Source organism: Cyprinodon tularosa, unplaced genomic scaffold (assembly GCF_016077235.1).
Source record: "Cyprinodon tularosa strain WSP-4 unplaced genomic scaffold, ASM1607723v1 ctg648, whole genome shotgun sequence".
Classification (NCBI taxonomy): domain Eukaryota; kingdom Metazoa; phylum Chordata; class Actinopteri; order Cyprinodontiformes; family Cyprinodontidae; genus Cyprinodon; species Cyprinodon tularosa.
In genome coordinates, this window is record NW_024039394.1 from 362,501 (window position 1) to 387,044 (window position 24,544).

General features: G+C 39.8%; 1 protein-coding gene across 8 annotated transcripts in view; it reads right to left on the reverse strand.

Moving 5' to 3' along the window:
• qki2 (QKI, KH domain containing, RNA binding 2) overlaps window positions 1–24,544 on the reverse strand; it is a 46,813-nt gene that overhangs the window by 14,493 nt on the left and 7,776 nt on the right. For all 8 annotated transcript variants that reach the window (XM_038308798.1, XM_038308797.1, XM_038308796.1 and 5 more), the window contains exons 2-4: window positions 17,003–17,151; window positions 9,516–9,632; window positions 513–656 (exon numbers count right to left, since the gene is read on the reverse strand). In XM_038308798.1, coding sequence (XP_038164726.1) covers window positions 513–656; window positions 9,516–9,632; window positions 17,003–17,151 — 410 coding nt within the window. The remainder of the gene's footprint in view (window positions 1–512; window positions 657–9,515; window positions 9,633–17,002; window positions 17,152–24,544) is intronic.

A 24,544-nucleotide genomic window follows, 5' to 3' on the forward strand; every position in this document is an offset into this window, starting at 1 on the left:
AGAATAAAGAGTTAAAGAAGGAAGGAATAGAAAATATCAGCTTTATTCTTGTAGTGAAGGAGGATAGTGAAGGCTGTGTGTCCTGTGATGTGTGTTGATGTCGCTGAATGAGCATGCATGTCTGTAAGGAGGCGTAAGGTGGGCTGGAGAATGTGAGAAATGTTGAGGAGTGCCATCGAAATCTTCTCTTGTGAGGGGAAGAAAAAAAAACAACCCAGGGAGCAGAAGGAATACTGTAGCCGGTAGTTGGGAACGGAGTGAGTTGTGAACGAGGGAAAGGAGTGATGGAGTGGGAAGAAGAAGTGAACAGACTCTCCATTCATTCCCTCAGCCTTTCAAACAACCCGGGGCTGCCATGACAACCCCTTTATGCGTGTTCCCTAATTACCCTAACCCCTTACACACAGCCACATCCCCTTCCCCCTTCCATGCATACCAACACAGCCAGCTCTCATCCAGTCACTCTGTTTTTCTGCAACGTTGCGAGGTAAAAGTTGTGGAGCGGTACTCACAGCGGGCACCAGGAGTTTCTTGACCTCGTTGATGGCTCGCTGGAGCTTGATCTTGGCGCGGTTGTGCGTGTCCTCCACGGTGATCAGGACGTGGAGGTCCTCGCTGAGGTGCTCCCAGTTGGGCTTTCCTCTGTTCATCTCCTCCTGAAAAAAAAACACCAAAAGTTTTAGGTAAAAAAAGTTCAGGGAGCTTGATTTGAATTCAACACATGAGACTTTAGAACAGGATTTCACTTCTCTTCTTTTGGGTCGCGAACAAACAAACGCACAAAACACTCAAGGTTGTCTAACGCAGCTTTGGAGCAGGTGGGGGGGGGGCACTGAGCTTATGAAACGGCCATATTGTTCCTGGAACCCTCCCTTCACTTCTCCTGATCCATCAAAACGCAGCAGAAAAGATCGCAGGAACCATTTCTTCATGTTTGCATCGTTTTCCTCAATCTAGAAATAAGAAAAAACGTGTTTTTATCCTTAATTTGAGCAGGTAAATCAGATAGTTTGCCAATGGAATGAGTATTTTTACTCTTACAATAAGATAATTAGATAATATGCACTTGAAAAAGACAACGCAGCTGTATTTTCTTATGTTACACTGCAAAAAATCTAAATCTAGATAAGTCATTCTTTCTTTAAATAAGTGCATTTGTTCTTGAATTGATGAGCTAAAAGAAAATTTTGCCAATGGATCAAGATAATGTAGATTTAAAATAAGAAAACACAATTGCATTGTCTTATTTCAAGTGCATGTTATCTAATTATCTTATTGTATGAGTAAAATTACTCATTCCATTGGCAAACTATCTCATTTACCTGCTCAAATTAAGGGTGAATACACTTAATTTAAGAAATTTTTACTTATTTCTAGATAGTTTTTGAAGTGTAAATGTAAATTGTCTTGTTCCATTGGCAAAATATCTGTTTTACCTCCTCAATCCAAGAACAAATGCACTTATTTTAAGAAAAAAAGAAAGACTTATCTAGTTTTTGATTTTTTCCAGTGAGAAAGATCCGACAACAATTTACACACTGGGAAAATAAAATCAAAATGTAGATAAGTCATTATGTCTTAAAATAAGTGCATTTGTTCTTGGATTGAGGAGGTAAGTGAGACACAAAACAATTGCATTGTGTTATTTGAAGTGCATATTATCTAATTATCTTATTTTAAGAGTAAAAATACTCATTCCATTGGCAGATCATCTTATTTATTTACTCAAATTAAGGCTAAATATGCTTAATTTAAGAATTGTTGACTTATTTCTTGATCGTTTTTGCAGTTTACTGCAAAGAACTGAGATCTAGATAAGTATTTTTTTCTTAAAATAAGTGCATTTGTTTTTGGATTGAGGAAGTAAAAGAGACATTTTGCCAATAAAGCAAGACAATTTACATCTAAAATAAAAAAAATACAATTGTATTGTCGTATTTGAAGTGCACATTATCTAATTATTTTATCTTTAGAGTAAAAATACTCCTTCCATTGGCAAACTCTCATTTACTTACTTAAATGAAGGTTAAATACACTTAATTTAAGGAATTTTTCCAGTTTACGCTACAAAAAAATCGATATCTAAATAAATCATTTAAGTGCATTTCGTCTTGAACTGAGCAGGTCAGTAAGACAATTTGCCAAAAAAACAAGACAATTTACATTTAAAACAGGAAAAAACAATTACAGTAACTTTGCATTTGATCTAATTATCTAATTTTAAGAGTAAAAATACCAAATCCATTGGCAAAACATATTATTTAAATGCTTAAATTGAGGATCAATACACTTAATTGTAAAATTTTTACTTATTTCGAGATGGTTTTTGCAGTGTATGTTCTACTGTGCTTTTATGCAAATTTAGTCATCGTTTGAAAGGGATTAAGATCTAAAGATACACATATTTTTATATTTTCTTTTCAGGCCTCCTTCAAGCAATTTCCCTTCTCTGCAGACTGGCTTTGTGACATGGGGCATCTATAATGAGAAAAAAACACTGTATGCATACCGGGGGGGGGTTACCATTAGGCAAAACCAGGCAGTCACCTAGGGCCCCATGTTCCTGGGGGCCCCATAAAACTCTGTTTATAGTATGGTTAATACAGCTATTCCTTATTTGTGCACATTAATTATGCTTTTAATAAAAATATTTTCACTAAAATGCCATCAGAACACTGATAATATTAAATGTGTCTCAGCCCACCCCCTTCAGTGTCCGCCATATTGGATCAGTCCATTTGCTGCACATGTTCAGAAAGGTCCAAACAGACAGCAGCAAACCATTTGAAAACAAACCACGCAAAGAGCAGTGTTGCCAACTTAGCGCTTTAGTCGCTATATTTAGCCACTTTTCAGACCCCTCTAGCACTTTGATTTCTAAAAAGCTCCTAGCGCCAAATCTAGAGACTTTTTTCTGCTACTGGAGACTTTGGAGACAACATCTAAAAGCAGCGAACTCTGCTCTCCAGAGCGAGTAGATTGGTAACCCCGCCTCCTGCTCTCCTCTATCTTGTCTGCTGTCATGATTCATGCAGCTATTATTTCATCCAAATGAAAAATGGAGAACAGATAAGCAGATCATGGCTTGTCTACAGTGAAAAGAAGGACTGGGTTATTTACTTTGGCCTTTTTGGAAACACAGGAAGGAGCAATCAGCTAAGTGAGCTTAGTGCTTGGAAAAAATCTTTCATTCCTTTAGAGACAGCAGGAAAAGTCAGCTGAGTACAAAACATAGAGAGGAAAACAAGAAGAAAAGGGACAAGAAGAGAGGGACACAACCTAGAACAGATAATGGATGTCTATTCTATTAACATTTCTCTATTTGGAGAATGGGGCTGTTTATGTGTTGTCTTCTCAGTTCAGAGGGCCCCAGACTAAATCCGCCCCTGCACGCAGCATATCAGCCTGGACATGGGTCAGCTGAAGGTTTGACTTTTCTCTTTGAGAAATTGCGTATATTTACATTCAGAGCAGGGAGGCCAGGATCGGATCTCATATGGAGACTCAGGACAGATGTTGAGACACATTCCAGCTCCAGACGTGAACCGAAGCTCTCAGCTGTCAGCTCACTGCAAAAATTAAAATCTAAACTTGAAATATGTTTATCTGCCCTTCATTTGATCAGGTAAGTAAAACAATTTGCCGTAGAATAAGGTGCATAAATGCTTGTTCCAGTGGTGAATCCTCCTTTTCAGCTGCCCTCTCAGGGAAAGTGCAGGAATTTCAGGAAACGTTTCTGTATTTTATGTCAGGTTTGTTGTTGGGTGACCAGAGATGATGGAGGATCATTAGATAACCTTACAGTCTGCTTCCTGCAGCGACTCGGGACGTCGAGTTCCCGCCTCCAGCATCTCTGAGTCTTACTACTAACAGGAAGTTAGTGGAGAATCAAAGCGAGGCAGAGAAGCAGCAGTAAACTATGAATGCTGTATCTCTGCTTGGCCTCCCTGCAAACGTTTTCCTCTCAGGCTGTTTTGTCAAGCGAGATGCTTCATTCTGAGGAGCGCTGAAAGTCAACATCTTTTTCTCTTCTCCCCCAGCTGCCTCCCACCACGACTCTGTTTTCCTTCCTTTCTGTCTCTGCGTGTTTCTCTGCGTGTCTCCCTCTGAGGGGCGTGCAGGGTAGGGAATGTTCTGGAGAGTAGAAAAGAGAGAGGGGGGGGGGGGGGTGGAGGTGGTGGAGGAATGCTGGACTTGCTCCACCTGCCGTTTGGAAAAGCTGGAGCCGACCGGGTCCAAAAGCAGACACCAGGGGAGAGAGGGAGGGGGGGACAGATGGACCGAACACCAGGACAGGAAAGAGTTCAGCTCTGGAGGATAAACACGGGTCCTTGGAAAAGAATTCACGCCCCTTGGATGGTTTTTTTCCTACATTTCGTCTTAAAACCACCAACTTCAAAGTATTTTATCAGGAAATAATGCGCTGGAAAAATCAAAATCTAAATAAGTAATTTTTTCTTAAAATAAGTGCATTTGTTCTTGAATTGAGGAGATAAAAAGGGACATTTTGCCAACGGAACAAGATTTAGATTTAAAATAAGAAAATAAAATTGTCTTATTTCAAGTGCATTTTATCTAATTTTCTTATTTTAAAGGAAAATTCCGGTTTTTAACACTTTTAGCCCATTTTCTGTAGTGTCCAGGATGAAATCGAATGATCGACACCAAAATGTTGACAATTGGTCCTGTCTCTGCTATTTGGCTCATGCAGAATCCCCCCCTGACTACTTCAGAATGGCTTCCATAGTGCATGTCCGATAATGTCCTTAAAACAACCTTAAACATTCTTTTTGTAAAATGTGCTACTCACCGGGTCGTCAGCGCTGTTCAATGACGTTCCAAAAAAAGTTTCGTAAAGAAAAAACGTTCCTGTAGTGTTTTATTTAGCATTTTGTAAATCCCATTGAGTTCTGTTGCAATAGTCAATATCCCTCCGCCACCGGAAACGGAAATGGGGCCTGTTTACGCTTAGTTGTAGTCTTTTCGCAAGGCCCAAGTGTTTCTGCTTCACTCTGTGTACTCCGACGTCGAGGTGCTAACGTCTCTGTTAAACACTTTAAAACACTCTGAAAATGGAATACGAAAGGTGGATTCTTGAGGAGGACATATTGGACTTTGAGTTTGATGGTAGAGGATACCGTCGCCAACTAGTGGTCTGGAGTGTGCAACGCTTCAGATTCGAACGGGAAGCGGAAGTTTATAAGCGGTTGTGATGTATCCGAAGAAATAGTTCTGGGATTTACAAAATGCTAAATAAAACAAGACAGGAACGGTTTTTCTTCACGAAACTTTTTTTGGAACGTCATTGAACAGCGCTGACGACTCGGTGAGTAGCATATTTTAAAAAAAGAACGTTTAAGGTTGTTTTAAGGCCATTATCGGACATGCACTATGGAAGCCATTCTGAAGCAGCCAGGGGGGGATTCTGCATGAGCCAAAAAGCAGAGACAGGACCAATCGTCAACATTTTGGTGTCGATCATTCGATTTCATCCTGGACACTACAGAAAATGGGCTAAAAGTGTTAAAAACCGGAATTTTCCTTTAAGAGCAAACGTACTCATTCCATTGGCAAACTATCTCATTTATCTACTTAAATTAAGGGTAAATACACATAATTTAAGACATTTCTACTCATTTTTAGATCCTTTTTCCAGTGTGCATTCAACCCATCCTCTTGGGGAGCAGTGGGCTGCCATTGTGGGGCGCCCCGGGAGCAGCGTGGGGTTAAGGGTCTTTGCTCAGGGACCCAGAGCGGCAGTCTGTGGGAGTGGGACTCAAACTCAGAACTAGGGGTGTAAATCACATCCATCATGGCGATTCGATTCAGTATCGATTTCCTGACCCAACGATTCGATTATTTTCGATACACAAGAATACACCACGATACGATTCAATTAATCGATTAATTTTTTTATTATTTTTTTTTTTTTACACCTTACAGGCTAAACAAAGTTTCAAGTTTGAAATAAATCAATGAAAGCTGTAATATCGTTATGCATTTTTTTTGAGAAACTACAGAAAATAACTGAAGTAGAAAAGTTGTACTCCACCTATTCCTATTAAAATCTCATTCACTAAAAAATAATAATACCTCTGCGTTATAGATTCAGCAAGGCTTTGCATCAATAAATACTGCACAAAATCAGTGCAATGCAATACCTGGGCTCCAGACGTCCCGCCCCCTCCACAGACGCTCCACTGCTCCTCTCCCAGATTGTAGCTGACCGCAGACAGGAGGCCGGCTTGTTTTGTTTTTATGACCGAAATTGCGGAAAACAACTCGTGAAGTTTGACCCGCTAGAAGAGCGAGGTGCGCGAGAACGCTGGGACCCTTTTTCCACCTGGATCTCCGCTCTTTTTGGCCCTCATGTCCCTCCGTCGTCGGACTAAACTCGCCCCCACTTCCTCGCTGCCTCGGCCGTATCTAGACCCACAGCGTGTAGCTCAGACCACGCTTCAATATTGAGCATAATTTAAAAATGTCTGCATCAAGCTCACTGCAACACACTGCTGTAAGAGTATAACCAGGAAGCGAGGTAGGAGGGCAAAATAGGTTTAGCGCCACCGCAGCACGGGAGGAGAATTACGTCCAGGAGAAAATGGATAAAAATAGACCGGAGGGAAAAAAAAAATGAGTCGATTTTCTTGCGGACGTGTCGATGCATCGGATCGTCGGCTGTTGTATCGATGCATCGATACAAAACGATTATTATTTACACCCCTACTCAGAACCTCAGGATTCCAACCTCTATGCCCCGACCACTAGACCGCCACTCTCCCGTCACTTTAAGCCGGGCAGACACCGTACGAGTTTTTCAATGGGGCCGAGTTTCAGCCTGACGGTGCGTCTTGTACTATACAGGCGGTAACGAGGGGCGATCAGCCTGTAACGACCACCCCCCCCATCAGGAATCGTAAGGTCTGGACAAAATCAAACGTTTGAAATCCAGTCGTGTTGGTGGGCAAATCCTGCTGCGAAGCAGAACTACAAGCCGATTTACCAGAACCACGGCACATATGCAAACAAGTTCTTCTTCTTCCAGATTAACGAGTCCGACCAGCGCCATCTCTCAGCGCTGAGTCCGACGTGTGGTTTTTAGACGTGCAGTGAGCAGGTAGATGGCATCACAGCGTCGGGTCGCACAGTGTGAGATCAAACATCGTGAGCTGTGAGCTTTTAAACTCTGCAGGTTTGGTCGTAGCTGCGTGCAACGATTGAAAATATGGCACAGTGTGTGCCTGGCTTTAAGGACTGAAGACGTGACGACGACTTTTCCCTTAATCACGTGAAACTTGCCTCAGACTTGCGCCTTAAACAGTTGATTAACAAACTGGTCTCTTAAAACTTGGAATTTAACTTGGATCTGTTTCTAAATATTGAGACCAGACTCTGACTTTTCCCTTCGGTTCGACCTACAGCTACCAAACAAAGACTAGAAACTGAGCTTTAACTCGCCTCCTCTCAACCTGAGGGAGAACTGACTCAGCTCAAACAGGATGAAGGACTTGGACTTGGGCTTAACATTGGAATAATTCTGGATTCTTATCAGATGTAGAGCTAAAGCCTAATTACAGTAAAGTGGATAGATTGCCAAAAACGAAGATTTTAAATGGCAATCTCACCTCCCATTCAGACACAAAACAGGTTTTTGTTGGAAAATAACTATTTATCCCGTTACTGCACGGAATATCTGCGAACGCTAACCAGTAGGAGCTGTTTGTCAGCCATGTTTATCCTTCCTGAGCTGCTGGCATTATGGGCTAAATGATGTCATTCAGCCGTGAAGATCGAATGACATCATCAGTCAAGCTTTCTTCCTCTTTGCAATTATCGTTTCATCAATGCTAACAATGCTGGTGAGGCATTAAATAAGCATTACTGCGTTTATTTCTCTAAACTGGAGAGAGAAATATCCTGAGTAGAGCGGGGGGGCGTATCCTAAACAGGGTTCCTACAGCATAAGACAAGATAAATTGAAGACTTTTTAATGCCAATTGAAATAAAAATTTAAGACCAAATTCACAAGAAAAACCCTCTTGCGACAATTTAACCCAAAGGTTTATTTTAACATAAACCACTGCACTAAAGTTTCAAATTTTGAAAAGCTTCCCATACAGGAAGAAAGGTAAAAACACACATTTTTTTTTTTTTTTTTACAAAAAAAGGTCAATTTTAATGTTTTATTTAGATTACACAAATAAATCATAATAAAAATAATCCTATTTATGATGTTTTAACAATTAAGACCTACAAAAGACTGATTTAAGACATTTTATTTTGTTTTATTTTGAAGAATTCAATAACTTTTAAGACTTTTTAAGGACCCGCGGGAACCCTGCTAAATCTATCATAAATGGAGACCTATTTATCGCAGGTCTGATCGCAGAGGTTTTGTTTTGAGTTTAGGGGAATAACATCTCTAAACTGGATCTGATTTTAGTAAAAAAAATCCTAAAAGGGCTAAAACAGAAAACTAAATGGCAGCGTTGTGTTTTCAGTAGAGATTGAACGAAACATTCTCTGGACAATATTTTTTTAATTTTTCCATTTTTTTCTGCCTCCAACAGCGGATATTTGCGAACGTTGGCCGAATTATTACTCAATTAATTTTCTTTGATTTGTTAATAAAGGTTTATTTTGCAATAAATTGAAACATTTCTAACATTTATTATCATTGTGTCCTTTTTATCATTTAGATCGAGGAAGAAGAAGAATCAAGAGATAATGTCAGGGATTGGCAGGGGCGGAGCTAGATGGGGGGCCAGGGGTGGACAAGGCCCACCCCTGGCCCCCCTACCATTTTTTCCCTCTAATATAGATTGTGGGAGCACTAATACTCTCAAGTGAAATATTCTAAACATATTAATTTTTCATAAATTATCAATAACTTGACAACAAAAACCACTTTGGTTGATTTTGCACATCAATATATTAACATTAAAGATGATAAATACAGAATTAATGCTCTTTTCAGAACTAGGTTTTGTGTTTTATGGGATAAAGATAAAATGATGCATCTCTGCAAGTCATCTAGGAGTCTTCAGTGAAATCATAGATAAATATTTTAATAAAAACGTATTAAGTAATTAATTTAGTGCTTGTAAATATCAATTTTATGCAAAATGATTATTGCTAAAAGTAGGTAAGTAATGACAATGGAAAAGATTTTTTCCCCGGAACTCAAACCTGAAGGAACTTTAACCGATATACCTTTTATCCAGGAAGCACGGATGTTTAAATATATTTGTTAGCAAAGGCTGTAGGAAAATATAATCTGTCTTTATTTGGAAAATATGGATGATTGGTCATTTTTCAGTTGGAACAGTGTAGCTTGACCCTGAGGTTCTGGTGCCAATCCGCTTTCGCCCCCCCTTCAGTGTTCATTGGTTATTGCCTGGCCACCGTTATTAAAATGTTCTGGTTACGCCTCTGGGGATCGGTGAGACAGATGTCAAAATGTTCGCCCTAAAAACGCCGGTATCAGTGGATCTGTGGTCGTTGGACATGTTTACCTTCTTCTTGTCTCTCATGGAGCCTTTTCCTCGCACCATGATCTTGCAGCCGGTCTCTGCCTCCAGCTGTTTGGCTGTCAGGCCGCGGGGGCCCAGGATCCGACCTACAAAATTGAACTACGGGAAAAAGCGAAAAATTATAACATGAACAAAAGCTGCATGAAGGGGGTGAAGGTGGGGGGGTCACGCTGTCCATCTCAGGCCAAAGTTGTCTTTTTTTAAACGTGTGTGTGGGCCTACGGATGCCTGCGGGGTTTGTGTGGCTGACAAGTGTTTGTGTTACTAAGAGAGACAGAAATAGCTGATTATGTGTTCGCTGGCTGGTGTTGGTGGCATGACGGCACGCCGCCGTTCCCTCAACCTTATCTGTCACCAAGTCTGACTGATTAACCTGACAGCTGCCCCTTCGTATGCCTGCCACTTATTCCTATATTTCTCTGCCTCCTCTTTCACAAAAATCCTGCCATCATTTTCCCCTCTTTTTATTTTTCTGTTAAAGTTCCCTGAACGTGTTCTGCCATTTACTGCGACCCGCTCTGACCCCCCACCGTCCGCCGCGATAAACCAGACAGAGGTCGGCTCTCTAAATTTAACCTTCATGTCAAGGGTTTTCCAATGGACTCCTGCGTGCGTCCTGTTAGCCCGCCGTCATGTGAGCCAGGACAGCCCGCCACTGTAGTGGCTGATTGGCGAGCTGATGCATGGCGAGCATCATGTGAGCCACGCTATGTCCGTCCAACAGCTCCAACTTTTCTCTTTTTTTCTTCTTATTTTGCTTTTTGGAAAGTTACATTCTAATGTTTCAGGTCATCAAACATTATTTTATTACAAAGAGAATTTTTTTAGACGGTGATAAGATTTAAGAAGGAAATAGATCTATAAAGCAGCGTGGTGGGGAAGTATTTACCTCTAAACCTCACAGACTCAGCCGCCATTAAGATTTGGAAAACCAGAGGTATCTAAAGTATTAATGTTTATTACTCCAGTATAAACCCGACTATTTAAAAATACTTTTTTTAGAAGTTAGAGGATCAACTTTAGCTTTTTACTCCAGTAAAAGTGTAAAAAGTACAATTTTTAAAACTACTTCAAGGATAAAAGTAAAAGTAGTGACAGAAGCTTTACTACGGAAGAGGATTAGGGCCACTGAGAAAAAAAAGTTACCTGATTTTTAAATTTTATTTCTGTTTAACATGGGAAAAAAGTCAGAATTCTAACTTTTTTCTGAGAATTCTGACCTTTTTCTCAGAATTCTGACTTTTTACTTTAATGTCAGAATTCTGACTTTTTTCTCAGAATTCTGACTTTTTACTTTAATGTCAGAATTCTGACTTTTTTCTCAGAATTCTGACCTTTTTCTCAGAATTCTGACCTTTTTCTCAGAATTCTGACTTTTTACTTTAATGTCAGAATTCTGACTTTTTTCTCAGAATTCTGACTTTTTTCTCAGAATTCTGACCTTTTTCTCAGAATTCTGACTTTTTACTTTAATGTCAGAATTCTGACTTTTTTCTGAGAATTCTGACCTTTTTCTCAGAATTCTGACTTTTTACTTTAATGTCAGAATTCTGACTTTTTTCTCAGAATTCTGACTTTTTACTTTAATGTCAGAATTCTGACTTTTTTCTCAGAATTCTGACTTTTTTCTCAGAATTCTGACCTTTTTCTCAGAATTCTGACTTTTTACTTTAATGTCAGAATTCTGACTTTTTTCTCAGAATTCTGACTTTTTACTTTAATGTCAGAATTCTGACTTTTTTCTCAGAATTCTGACTTTTTTCTCAGAATTCTGACCTTTTTCTCAGAATTCTGACTTTTTACTTTAATGTCAGAATTCTGACTTTTTTCTCAGAATTCTGACTTTTTTCTCAGAATTCTGACCTTTTTCTCAGAATTCTGACTTTTTACTTTAATGTCAGAATTCTGACTTTTTTCTCAGAATTCTGACTTTTTACTTTAATGTCAGAATTCTGACTTTTTTCTCAGAATTCTGACTTTTTACTTTAATGTCAGAATTCTGACTTTTTTCTCAGAATTCTGACTTTTTTCTCAGAATTCTGACCTTTTTCTCAGAATTCTGACTTTTTACTTTAATGTCAGAATTCTGACTTTTTACTTTAATCTCAGAATTCTGACTTTTTTCTCAGAATTCTGACCTTTTTCTCAGAATTCTGACTTTTTTCTCAGAATTCTGACTTTTTTCTCAGAATTCTGACCTTTTTCTCAGAATTCTGACTTTTTACTTTAATGTCAGAATTCTGAGAAAAAAGTCAGAATTCTGACTTTTTTCTCAGAATTCTGACTTTTTTCTCAGAATTTTGACTTTTTACTTTAATGTCAGAATTCTGACTTTTTTCTCAGAATTCTGACTTTTTACTTTAATGTCAGAATTCTGACTTTTTTCTCAGAATTCTGACTTTTTACTTTAATGTCAGAATTCTGACTTTTTTCTCAGAATTCTGACTTTTTACTTTAATGTCAGAATTCTGACTTTTTTCTCAGAATTCTGACTTTTTTCTCAGAATTCTGACTTTTTACTTTAATGTCAGAATTCTGACTTTTTACTTTAATGTCAGAATTCTGACTTTTTTCTCAGAATTCTGACCTTTTTCTCAGAATTCTGACTTTTTACTTTAATGTCAGAATTCTGACTTTTTACTTTAATGTCAGAATTCTGACTTTTTTCTCAGAATTCTGACCTTTTTCTCAGAATTCTGACTTTTTACTTTAATGTCAGAATTCTGACTTTTTACTTTAATGTCAGAATTCTGACTTTTTACTTTAATGTCAGAATTCTGACTTTTTTCTCAGAATTCTGACCTTTTTCTCAGAATTCTGACTTTTTACTTTAATGTCAGAATTCTGACTTTTTACTTTAATGTCAGAATTCTGACTTTTTTCTCAGAATTCTGACTTTACTTTAATGTCAGAATTCTGACTTTTTTCTGAGAATTCTGACTTTTTTCTCAGAATTCTGACTTTACTTTAATGTCAGAATTCTGACTTTTTTCTCAGAATTCTGACTTTTTTCTCAGAATTCTGACCTTTTTCTCAGAATTCTGACTTTTTACTTTAATGTCAGAATTCTGACTTTTTACTTTAATGTCAGAATTCTGACTTTTTTCTCAGAATTCTGACCTTTTTCTCAGAATTCTGACTTTTTACTTTAATGTCAGAATTCTGACTTTTTACTTTAATGTCAGAATTCTGACTTTTTACTTTAATGTCAGAATTCTGACTTTTTTCTCAGAATTCTGACCTTTTTCTCAGAATTCTGACTTTTTACTTTAATGTCAGAATTCTGACTTTTTACTTTAATGTCAGAATTCTGACTTTTTTCTCAGAATTCTGACTTTACTTTAATGTCAGAATTCTGACTTTTTTCTGAGAATTCTGACTTTTTTCTCAGAATTCTGACTTTTTTCTCAGAATTCTGACTTTTTACTTTAATGTCAGAATTCTCACTTTTTTCTCAGAATTCTGACTTTTTTCTCAGAATTCTGACCTTTTTCTCAGAATTCTGACTTTTTACTTTAATGTCAGAATTCTCACTTTTTTCTGAGAATTCTGACTTTTTTCTCAGAATTCTGACCTTTTTCTCAGAATTCTGACTTTTTACTTTAATGTCAGAATTCTGACTTTTTACTTTAATGTCAGAATTCTGACTTTTTTCTCAGAATTCTGACTTTTTTCTCAGAATTCTGACCTTTTTCTCAGAATTCTGACTTTTTACTTTAATGTCAGAATTCTGACTTTTTTCTCAGAATTCTGACTTTTTACTTTAATGTCAGAATTCTGACTTTTTACTTTAATGTCAGAAATCTGACTTTTTTCTCAGAATTCTGACCTTTTTCTCAGAATTCTGACTTTTTACTTTAATGTCAGAATTCTCACTTTTTTCTGAGAATTCTGACTTTTTTCTCAGAATTCTGACCTTTTTCTCAGAATTCTGACTTTTTACTTTAATGTCAGAATTCTGACTTTTTACTTTAATGTCAGAATTCTGACTTTTTTCTCAGAATTCTGACTTTTTACTTTAATGTCAGAATTCTGACTTTTTTCTCAGAATTCTGACTTTTTTCTCAGAATTCTGACCTTTTTCTCAGAATTCTGACTTTTTACTTTAATGTCAGAATTCTGACTTTTTTCTCAGAATTCTGACTTTTTACTTTAATGTCAGAATTCTGACTTTTTACTTTAATGTCAGAATTCTGACTTTTTTCTCAGAATTCTGACTTTTTTCTCAGAATTCTGACCTTTTTCTCAGAATTCTGACTTTTTACTTTAATGGCAGAATTCTGACTTTTTACTTTAATGTCAGAATTCTGACTTTTTTCTCAGAATTCTGACCTTTTTCTCAGAATTCTGACTTTTTACTTTAATGTCAGAATTCTGACTTTTTACTTTAATGTCAGAATTCTGACTTTTTTCTCAGAATTCTGACTTTTTTCTCAGAATTCTGACTTTAATCTCAGAATTCTGACTTTTTTTCTCATAATTCTGACTTTAATCTCATAATTCTGACTTTTTTCTCAGAATTCTGACTTTTTTCTCAGAATTCTGACTTTTTACTTTAATCTCAGAATTCTGACTTTTTTCTCATAATTCTGACTTTTTACTTTAATCTCATAATTCTGACTTTTTTCTCAGAATTCTGACTTTTTTTATTGTCAGAATTCTGAGATTAAAGTCAGAATTCTGACTTTTTTTATTGTCAGAATTCTGAGATTAAAGTCAGAATTCTGAGAAAAAAGTCAGAATTCTCAGAAAAAAGTCAGAATTCTGAGATTAAAGTCAGAATTCTGAGATTAAAGTAAAAAGTCAGAATTCTGACTTTTTTTATTGTCAGAATTCTGACATTAAAGTCAGAATTCTCAGAAAAAAGTCAGAATTCTGAGATTAAAGTCAGAATTCTGAGATTAAAGTCAGAATTCTCAGAAAAAAGTCAGAATTCTGAGATTAAAGTCAGAATTCTGACTTTTTCCCCATACCAAACTGAAATAAAATTTAAAAATCAGCTAACTTATTTTTTTTTCAGTGGCCCTAATCCTCTTCCATACTTTACTGCACTACCCTATTATAGGACATTTTTAATATATAATTCTGGATGATAACTTCCTTCTATTTCATTTTCCTAGCTTTATAACTAATGCAAACAGGGTCAACTTTAACTTTGAATCTCCACATTCCAAAATAAATAATTTATTTTGATAAGAGGAGCGTTCAATAAGTAATGCCCCTGACCCATTTTCAGTTGTTTGATCTTGCTGAAACTTTGCACGTGTAATTATTTATATCTCTATAGATTAAGGGGTAAATTACAGCTCTGAACTAAATGTGGTTTCTGATTTACAGGCGTTTGAATCGAGTCATGTCAAAGTGAGCCTGTTGAGTGTGGAGCAGTGATCCACGCACCACAGGAGACTTTGGATGAAATGAAACTTAAGGTGATGATGCCCCATCGCATGACCTTATAAGGTCATGCGATGGGGCATCATCACCATAAGCAATACATACATAAAATACACCATAGGATGGGGCATCATCAGCATAAGTTATGTGGTGAGCGTCCTTTCAAATACAAAAACCGGCTCACTGCTCGACACTCAACAGGCTTCATTTCAGACTCGACTCGGTTCAAACGCCTTAAAATCAGAAATGGGAAATGAGAAATATCAGCTGTGCTGCTGCCATCAACACCTTTGTTTCTAGATGTTGGAGCTTGGCCTGTTTTCCAGTGTAGTCCTGTTTCTCTGACTGTGACTAACTGGATGTGCTCTCTTCATCCTCTGACATGGGAGCTGGCTCGGAGCTCGTCTGCCTGGCTGTGTGTTTCCTGGACGGGGCCGCCTGTGGAGCTGGTTGACAGTTGCCTTTTGTATCTATGCTTCTTTTTCTATGTCTGCTTCTGTCTCCTTGAACCCCAGTGGGCCTCAGCAGATGGCCGCTCACACTGAGCCTGGTTCTGCTGGAGGTTTCTTCCTGCTAAAAGGGAGTTTTTCCTCTCCACTGTCGCTACAGGCATGCTTACACAGAAAAAATCTATATCTTGATAAGTCATTTTTTCTAAAAATAAGAGCAAAAATAAGTGGAACAAGACAATTTACATTTAAAATAAGAAAACACAATTGCATTCTCTTATTTCAAGTGAATATTATCTAATTATCTTATTTAAGAGTAAAAATATGGATTCCATTGCAAACTATCTCGTTTACCTACTCAAATCAAGGGTAAATATCTTTTCTTATTTCTAGATCATTTTTCCAGTGTAGTGTGAGGGATTGCTGAAGAGTCAATGAGTCGATGCAATCAGCTGGTTTTCCTTAGATAGAAAACTTTGAATCAATCTGACTGGATGATCTGGTTGAACTGGAAAGTGACCTGAGATGACATGATGTGAATTGGAGCTATAGAAATAAACTGAATAGAATAATCAATTTAAAACTGTAATTTTCCACTTAATCTATAGAGATATAAATAATTGCCCATGCAAAGTTTCAATTGGATCAAACAACTTGAAGTGGGTCAGGGGCATTACTTATTGAAAGTATTAAAATAAACTATTTATTTTGGTACGTGGTGAGCAACAAGTTGGGGCAGCACTGAGTCCAACAAAAAGGAAATTCATTGACTGGATAAAACTAATTATTTTGATGTTTTTAATTTTTTTTAAATACCAACAGGCCAGAAAGAAAATGAGCTTAAATGAGAGAAAACTAATGACACTTTTTTTTTAAATGTAAAACATAATTCCTCCAGTAAAGTACAGATAGCCAACATTTCTACTGAAGTAAGGAAGTATTTCTTCTTTCTTACATGACGCCTCCGTGAGAAAACAGATCACTATTGCTTTAAATCAGCTCCAGTTGCAGACTGGGTAATGTTTGCTTTGACTAGGCCGTTCTAGTTCCACCAAGTGATCCGGATCCAGAAGCGTCTCCATCCTGATCCACTGCTTTAGTCATTTATTGATTTTTTTTGCCTACTTCATGATGTGAAACAGGTTCTGCCTCATGTGTTTCTTAACTAAGGCCAAATTCATGATCTTTATTATTTACAATAAAAACCTGCTCTCAGTTTTCACTTTAGTTGTCTTTGCTTTCAGAATTAGTTTGGTTTTAAATGAGGAGCAGTGATAATAAAATGTAAATACTAAATGCATAATTTAGAGGACCTGTTTTACTGAAAACATGCAGAATGAATCTTCAGGTAAAGTTATGTCTTTCTATTCAATCTAATCCCGGTGGAGTCGCTGGCGCTGCTGCCTTATTGACCCGTTTAGGCCTAGATTACATCACAGATGATCTCAGAATGAAATCAGCTCTCAGATAAAATTCCCAGTCCCTGTGATTAACGGCCACGCTGACCCTCTGCAGCTCCTCGCTTTGGCTTAGAACAGATAAGGAGACAACAGAGCAAGGTAAACAGGATCTCTGCTTAAAAAAGAGAAAAAAAGGGTCAAAGGTCTCAGATTGTTGTCAACTCACGTCGGGGTATTCTTTGACAGGAACGTAGAGCTTCTCCTGCAGCTGAGCCACGGGGCCGATGGCCTCGGGGAGCTCCTCCATGTCCCGCCCGTTGAACATGCCGCCGTTTAGCGTGTCGTTGTACATGTCCTTGCGCACCCTGCCGATCTCTGGAGCACAGGGAGGTGAGATCAGAAAAAGGAAATAAATAAAGAAGGGTTATGTCGTGAGATGGTTTCCTCTTCTTTCTGCCAAAGGCGATGACTCACTGTGACCAATTTACAGGAAACTCTGACTGCCGTGACTGAATGACACAAAGAACTGCAATCACAAGTATTCTGCACCACCGTGTTGAATCTAACAATCAGACCTGCAGAGGCGTCGCTCGTTCTGGTTTCAAACCCTTCCGTCTTCTTCAGGCCTCAGAGTCCATTAGTCTATAACTTCTAGTATTAAAAAAGTCTGATGCAGCCCTTTGGTCTACAAATCAGTCGCTGCAGTCGGCCTGAGCCACGCTAAAACAAATGCTGTTCTAAAAATACAACTTATCCACAGTCAGAAAGCCTGGTGTTGCACCACAGTTACCCCAAATAGAGCAACTGTGCTGCTGAAAAGCACAAAGTAACGGCGTTTAGTTTGACTCTGAGGAGAGGAGCCGGGCAGACCAACACCGCTTGGTGGTTTTATTGCAGCCTGGCCTTCTGGTTCTGACTTAGACTGATTCTGAATTAGTTTCCAAAGATTATAAGGCATAAAAAGGAACTCTTCAAAGTCTTTGATGTAGCTAGTATTTTAAAATCACATATAAAATCACATTAGATTAGCCTGCATTTGACTCTGGTGAACTTAAAGAAATGCCAAACATGTCAAAGTCTTAAACTTCCAAATGGGCGTGCAGGTCGTGCAATGGCTTGGTCTTCGACGCAGCCGACCCGGGTTCGAATCCGGCCTGTCGTCCTTTGCTGCATGTCTTTCCAGCTTTCCTGACAGCCTACTGTCAGAAAAACGAGCCACTAGAGCCGTTAAAAAATAAATAAACTTCCCGTCATTTAAATGAAATGCTAACGAGAGCTAGCATTGCCTTTTTTCCCTCACTTATAAGGCAGATTCGACTTTTTATCGGCTGATTTGCCTTTTTTTTATTTATACTCCGTTTATAAAATTTAAAATTGATATTGCAATAAAATAAACCACAATCTCCTTTAAATAATAAACATAGCACTATTAAAGTAGAGCTATAGCGATCCGATTTATCCAGTCGATACCTTTGCTGCTACCTCAGGCTGAATGAACGGTAGAACTCAGCGTGAAAGTGAAGATCTCAGGCTTGATATAAACATTGTTTGAAAAATTATGATAAATTAGCACAGATAGAAATAATCTGGCAGCTGTGCTGCTTGTTGTCAGGAGGTTACCGGTGTTCTGTCAGACCAGCATACCCCGTCAGACCAGCATACCCCATCAGACCGGCATATCCCGTCACCTCAGATCAGCATACCCTGTCAGACCAGCATACCCCGTCACGTCAGATCAGCATACCCCGTCAGACCAACATACCCCGTCAGACCAACATACCCCGTCAGACCAGCATACCCCGTCATGTCAGATCAGCATACCCTCTCAGACCAACATACCCCGTCAGATCAGCATACCCCATCAGACCAACATACCCCGTCAGACCAGCATACCCCGTTAGATCAGCATACCCCGTCAGACCAGCATACCCCATCACGTCAGATCAGCATACCCCGTCAGACCAACATACCCCGTCAGACCAGCATACCCCGTCAGATCAGCATACCCCGTCAGATCAGCATACCCCGTCAGACCAATATACCCCGTCAGACCAACATACCCCGTCAGACCAACATACCCCGTCAGATCAGCATACCCCATCAGACCAACATACCCCGTCAGACCAGCATACCCCGTTAGATCAGCATACCCCGTCAGACCAGCATACCCCATCACGTCAGATCAGCATACCCCGTCAGACCAACATACCCCGTCAGACCAGCATACCCCGTCAGATCAGCATACCCCGTCAGACCAGCATACCCCGTCAGATCAGCATACCCCGTCAGACCAGCATACCCCGTCAGATCAACATACCCCGTCAGACCAGCATACCCCGTCAGATCAGCATACCCCGTCAGACCAGCATACCCCGTCAGATCAGCATACCCCGTCAGACCAGCATACCCCGTCAGATCAGCATACCCCATCACGTCAGATCAACATACCCCATCAGACCAACATACCCCGTCAGACCAGCATACCCCGTTAGACCAACATACCCCGTCAGACCAGCATACCCCGTCAGATCAGCATACCCCGTCAGACCAACATACCCCATCAGACCAACATACCCCGTCAGATCAGCATACCCCGTCAGACCAACATACCCCGTCAGACCAGCATACCCCGTCAGATCAGCATACCCCATCACGTCAGATCAACATACCCCATCAGACCAACATACCCCGTCAGACCAGCATACCCCGTTAGACCAACATACCCCGTCAGACCAGCATACCCCGTCAGACCAACATACCCCATCAGACCAACATACCCCGTCAGATCAGCATACCCCGTCAGACCAACATACCCCGTCAGACCAACATACCCCATCAGACCAACATACCCCATCAGACCAACATACCCCGTCAGATCAGCATACCCCGTCAGACCAACATACCCCGTCAGACCAGCATACCCCGTCAGATCAGCATACCCCATCACGTCAGATCAACATACCCCATCAGACCAACATACCCCGTCAGACCAGCATACCCCGTCAGACCAGCATACCCCGTTAGATCAGCATACCCTGTCAGACCAGCATACCCCGTCAGATCAGCATACCCCGTCAGACCAGCATATCCCGTCAGATCAGCATACCCCGTCAGACCAGCATACCCCGTCAGATCAGCATACCCCGTCAGACCAACATACCCCGTCAGATCAGCATACCCTGTCAGACCAGCATACCCCGTCAGATCAGCATACCCCGTCAGATCAGCATACCCTGTCAGACCAGCATACCCCGTCAGATCAGCATACCCTGTCAGACCAGCATATCCCGTCAGATCAGCATACCCCGTCATGTCAGACCAGCATACCCCGTCATGTCAGATCGGCATACCCCGTCAGACCAGCATACCCCATCAGATCAGCATACGCTGTCAGACCAGCATACCCCGTCAGATCAGCATACCCAGTCAGACCAGCATACCCCGTCAGACCAGCATACCCCATCAGATCAGCATACGCTGTCAGACCAGCATACCTATAGCTAATACGCATGTGGATGATGTCAGATTTGCGTTTATCCCTTTAGTTTTGTACTAAAAATAAACTTTAAACTACCTCGAGGGGCGTGGATCCCGTAAGTCAGATCACCATATGCTTCAATAAACACCAAAAATTAAGAAATTAAATAGTTTTGTGCATCACTAAAGGGATACACGCCCGTCGAGGAAGTTTAAAGTTTATTTTTCGTACAAAACTAAAGGGATAAACAGGTATTGACTATGGGTATGTTCATCTGACAGAACGCCGGCACTGCAAACAGGATTAAAGTGATAAGATCGCTGTAACTGCATCGCTGTGTGTGATGGTTATAAAAAAGGATTTCATCAAACAGCAGCATCAGCGTTTTTAGTCCCATATCTGATCAGCTAATGAGGCAATATTGGCACCGATACCTGATCTGGGTATCAGATTGGTGCAATTCTTTAAAGTTTATCTGATCTTTGGTGGAGTTTTTTTTTTTTTTTTTGTTATCAATGCATAAAAATCCTCTAAAAATTCATGATTTGTTAAATAATTCCATTAAGAGCAGTAAAACCACTGATAGTGGGTGCCTTTCCTTCTTTTTCAGAAGCTCGGCTCTATACATTATTAGAAAAGGAGTGAATTTTCCATTTAAACATCTCTACTGTGGGAATGTCCTACCAGCCGGCGGTGGCTGATCTAACTACGGAATAAAATGGTCAAAGTTCTTATTTCTGTTGGAAATATTCAATCAGTTAATGAGCCATTGGTCACCAAACTCTGAACCGTTAGCATGAGAGGTTTGTTATTTTGAGCTACAAGAATCAAGTCATCATCTTTTGGTCATAATATTACTACAGGAATATGGCCGTATTATCATTGCTGATTATCGAGTAACATTTCAAGAAAGAATCAATTCAAAATTAGAAATCATTTCAAACCACATAGACCTAATTATTGAGGGAATTAATCTGAACAAATAAAAATAAACTACCGTATTTTCCGGACTATAAAGGCCAATTGCTACTTCTGACGCATATCATCTGCAACCGTCAAATCTGTCTCTGTGTGCGACCACTTCAAAAAAATCCTGACTAGCGTCGGCACCTGCGCAGACCTCAAGCGGAAGTGCGCAGACAAAAAGCAGCTGTGAATGGTCCTTGGTATGCCTTTCCGGCTGTCTGTGTGGTTGTCCTCCTCGATTCGGTGCCGGGGCACACCATTTCTAAAAACCGAGGAACAAGGTTAATTGAGGAGGTTCGGAAGTACAACCACTTGTACGATGCCTCAGATAAATTATATAAATAAATATATCCTCTTCGATGTCTAGCAACTCTAGACCCATCTCCGTGACCGTGACATCTTGCAGACGCACCTCTGTCATTTTGGAAGATAAACTCCCCCGCTGGCGCCGCCAAAGTTCTCGTGACCATCAGCCGAAGTTCTCGCGAGTTCTTAAATAGGCTCCCCCTTGTGCTTTGGCGGGAAATTGCTGAGCGTCCCTAGAAATTCCCGACCGACGGTGCAGAAGCAAACCAGCAAAACTGGTTCATGACCAGAAACAAGCGACATTTGATGTGTGCAAATGCAGAAGTATAATCTGCCCTTAAGCAGCTACTTTTTTCCACACTTTGAACCACGCAGCTTATTAGAAGGCGCGGCTTTTCGGTGGATTTTTTCCTAGCCGCCAGAGGAGGAAGTGAAACTTGGAAATGAAAAGAATAAATGGCTAATTTTCATTTAGAACAAGAACATGCTAGCAGCAGGAAAATGTCTGGAATTCACACATTTTGACATTTATTTGCCGCTTTAAAGCTGCCGAACCAATGAAGAGACCGAGCTCTACTCCTGCTGAGAGCTAACAAGCTAAAGGGAGTTAGCATTCTTCTTCTTCCCTACTCCAAAAACTATATGCAGAGCTCCCCCTACAGGTTTGGTGGGAGACAGTTCAGTAGATATCAGCCGCTTATATATGAATGTTTCCAGTTTTTTGTTGTTGTTTTTTTCAAAAAACATTGTGGGCGTGGCCTATAGTGAAGTGCGCTGTATAGTTTGGAAAATACAGTAATATCACAAAAATAATGTCTTAATCACAGAACAATAATATTTTAATGTAATTCAATATTACAAGACAAAACTATTGAGTTTGTAAGATTTTAGAGGTAAAGTGAATTTGGTTGATTGGCTAAACTAAACTAGCCTGAAGCATTTTAACGCGACGGATACAGCTGTCATAAAAGTGCTTGTCCTGGCTGAATAGGCGGGGTGTATCAGGGAAACCAGGAAGGAATTAACTCAATCATAAAACTACAATCCAGCAATAGAGTTGATTCCTTCCCGCTATCAATGCAGCTCCAACCCCTTTACAGGAGAACAGAAGACCTCACCTATTCATCCAGGCCAACTATTCCCTCTAACGACCCCCCTTCAGAGACATAGACAGGTATGGGGCATTGCAGGCTAACAAAGAAGCCAAACGACCCCCATTCCAAAGGGGGGGGCCCGTTCATCCGTTTCTATTTGCATGTTTTCTAAACTAAAACCAGGCTTTGTTGGGCTGCTGGATAAAACCTGGAACTAAACGCTATTTCTGACATTTTGAATTAAAAAGCTTCCTGGATGGAAGAGAAACGTCTTCAAACTTGTTAACAAACTCCAGTGAATTGTTTTTTTTTAAACTTTTTTTGAAAAAACATCATTAAAATAGTATTCTCTTACTATGGGCCTGATGCTCCTTCATAACAGCCAGCGGATAAATGTTTCAAACAGGGAAAGAAACGAACCGAGCCACTCTCACAGTGGCTGTAGCCATCATGATTTAAACTTGTTTTCACTAACCTGCCTCCAGCTGATGCCGATCGCAGCTGCATGTGTCTTTTTATCCAGTTTATAAACAGATGTGATCATCTCTTAGTATAAAAACCTAACATAGATTATTACAGCATTTCATCATCATAAAACACTTTAAATACTATTGATTAAAACATTAAAAAGTTGTTGGTGTTCCTGCGCAGCTAAAGTAACAAAACCATCATTATTTAAAGTTAACAGTGCATATTTCTCCTTTATGATTTTATTAAATGAATCCAACAGTCAAACAAAGTGGTTTATGATTATTTCACTTCTTATTTGTACTGAGAGAAAAGTTCAGTGGACTTATTCTAAGCAGCAGAAGAGCAGTTCAGCAACATGTGGGGGAGGGGCAGCTGAAAGTGCCACTCACGGCACTTTTTTCCAGCCATGTTCTCCATAGGACCGTCATGGCGGAACAGATTAACTTCCAACCAGGAAAAAAAAAAGTCTACTTCACATCTAAAAGGTGTGTTTGTTCCTAAAAATGAATGATTGCCCTCATGTTTTAGCATAAAACACGCTTCCTAGGTGGCTGAGGTCTGCAGCCAGCCTTATTTCTGTCCGTCTGCATGTTTGTTTACGGCCGTCTCGATGACCGGCGCTTGCCTCTGATACCTTTGTAATGACACTCCAGCGCAATAATAACGGCGCAAACACACAGAGCAGAATGGCTGCCTCGGGTCGCAAATATCATCTGACCTAAGCAGGCATGTCTCCCGCCTCTCTGACTGATAAGTCTGACCATAATAACTATGGTATGACACTATAATTAAAGCCACAGTCACAACCATGATCCTCTAATAACCTATTCAGACCTGTCCCTGCTGAAAAAAAATAAAACAGCTATTAGAGCTCAACCTCAGACCTAAAATCTGCACAGGAAAGCAGTGGCCTGCTGTCACACATGAGTTAAAAGTAGCTGCAGGAAAACAAGAAGTGAAAGAAGAAGAAGAGATTGAGCCGAAGGAGGGAAAGATAAAGGAGGGAGAGTCTTATCTCCACACCTAACTCATCGTTAAATATAGAAGCAATGGTGGTAGAACAAAAACGTAAACTTTCTGCTTTGGCTGGAAGTTCTTGACCCTTAAAGCGACGCCACAGTCGCCTCGGCGTCACGTGGGAGGGGTGAACATGCTCAGCTGTCGGTCCTCAGAGACACAAAGCTGACCTCTTTGTTTGGCCGTAGAGGTCGTCTGGCTGCGGGAGCCACTCTGCTGCGTCACGAGATCAGAACACATCTACTTTCACAGATCTACACAGAGATCAAAAGGTTTTCTAAAGCTGATACAGACCCCCATTCCAAAGGGGGGGACCCGTTCATCCGTTTCTATTTGCAAGTTTTCTAAACTAAAACCAGGCTTTGTTGGGCTGCTGGATAAAACTGCTTTTTCTGACATTTGGAATTGAAAAAGCTTCCTGGATGGAAGAGAAACG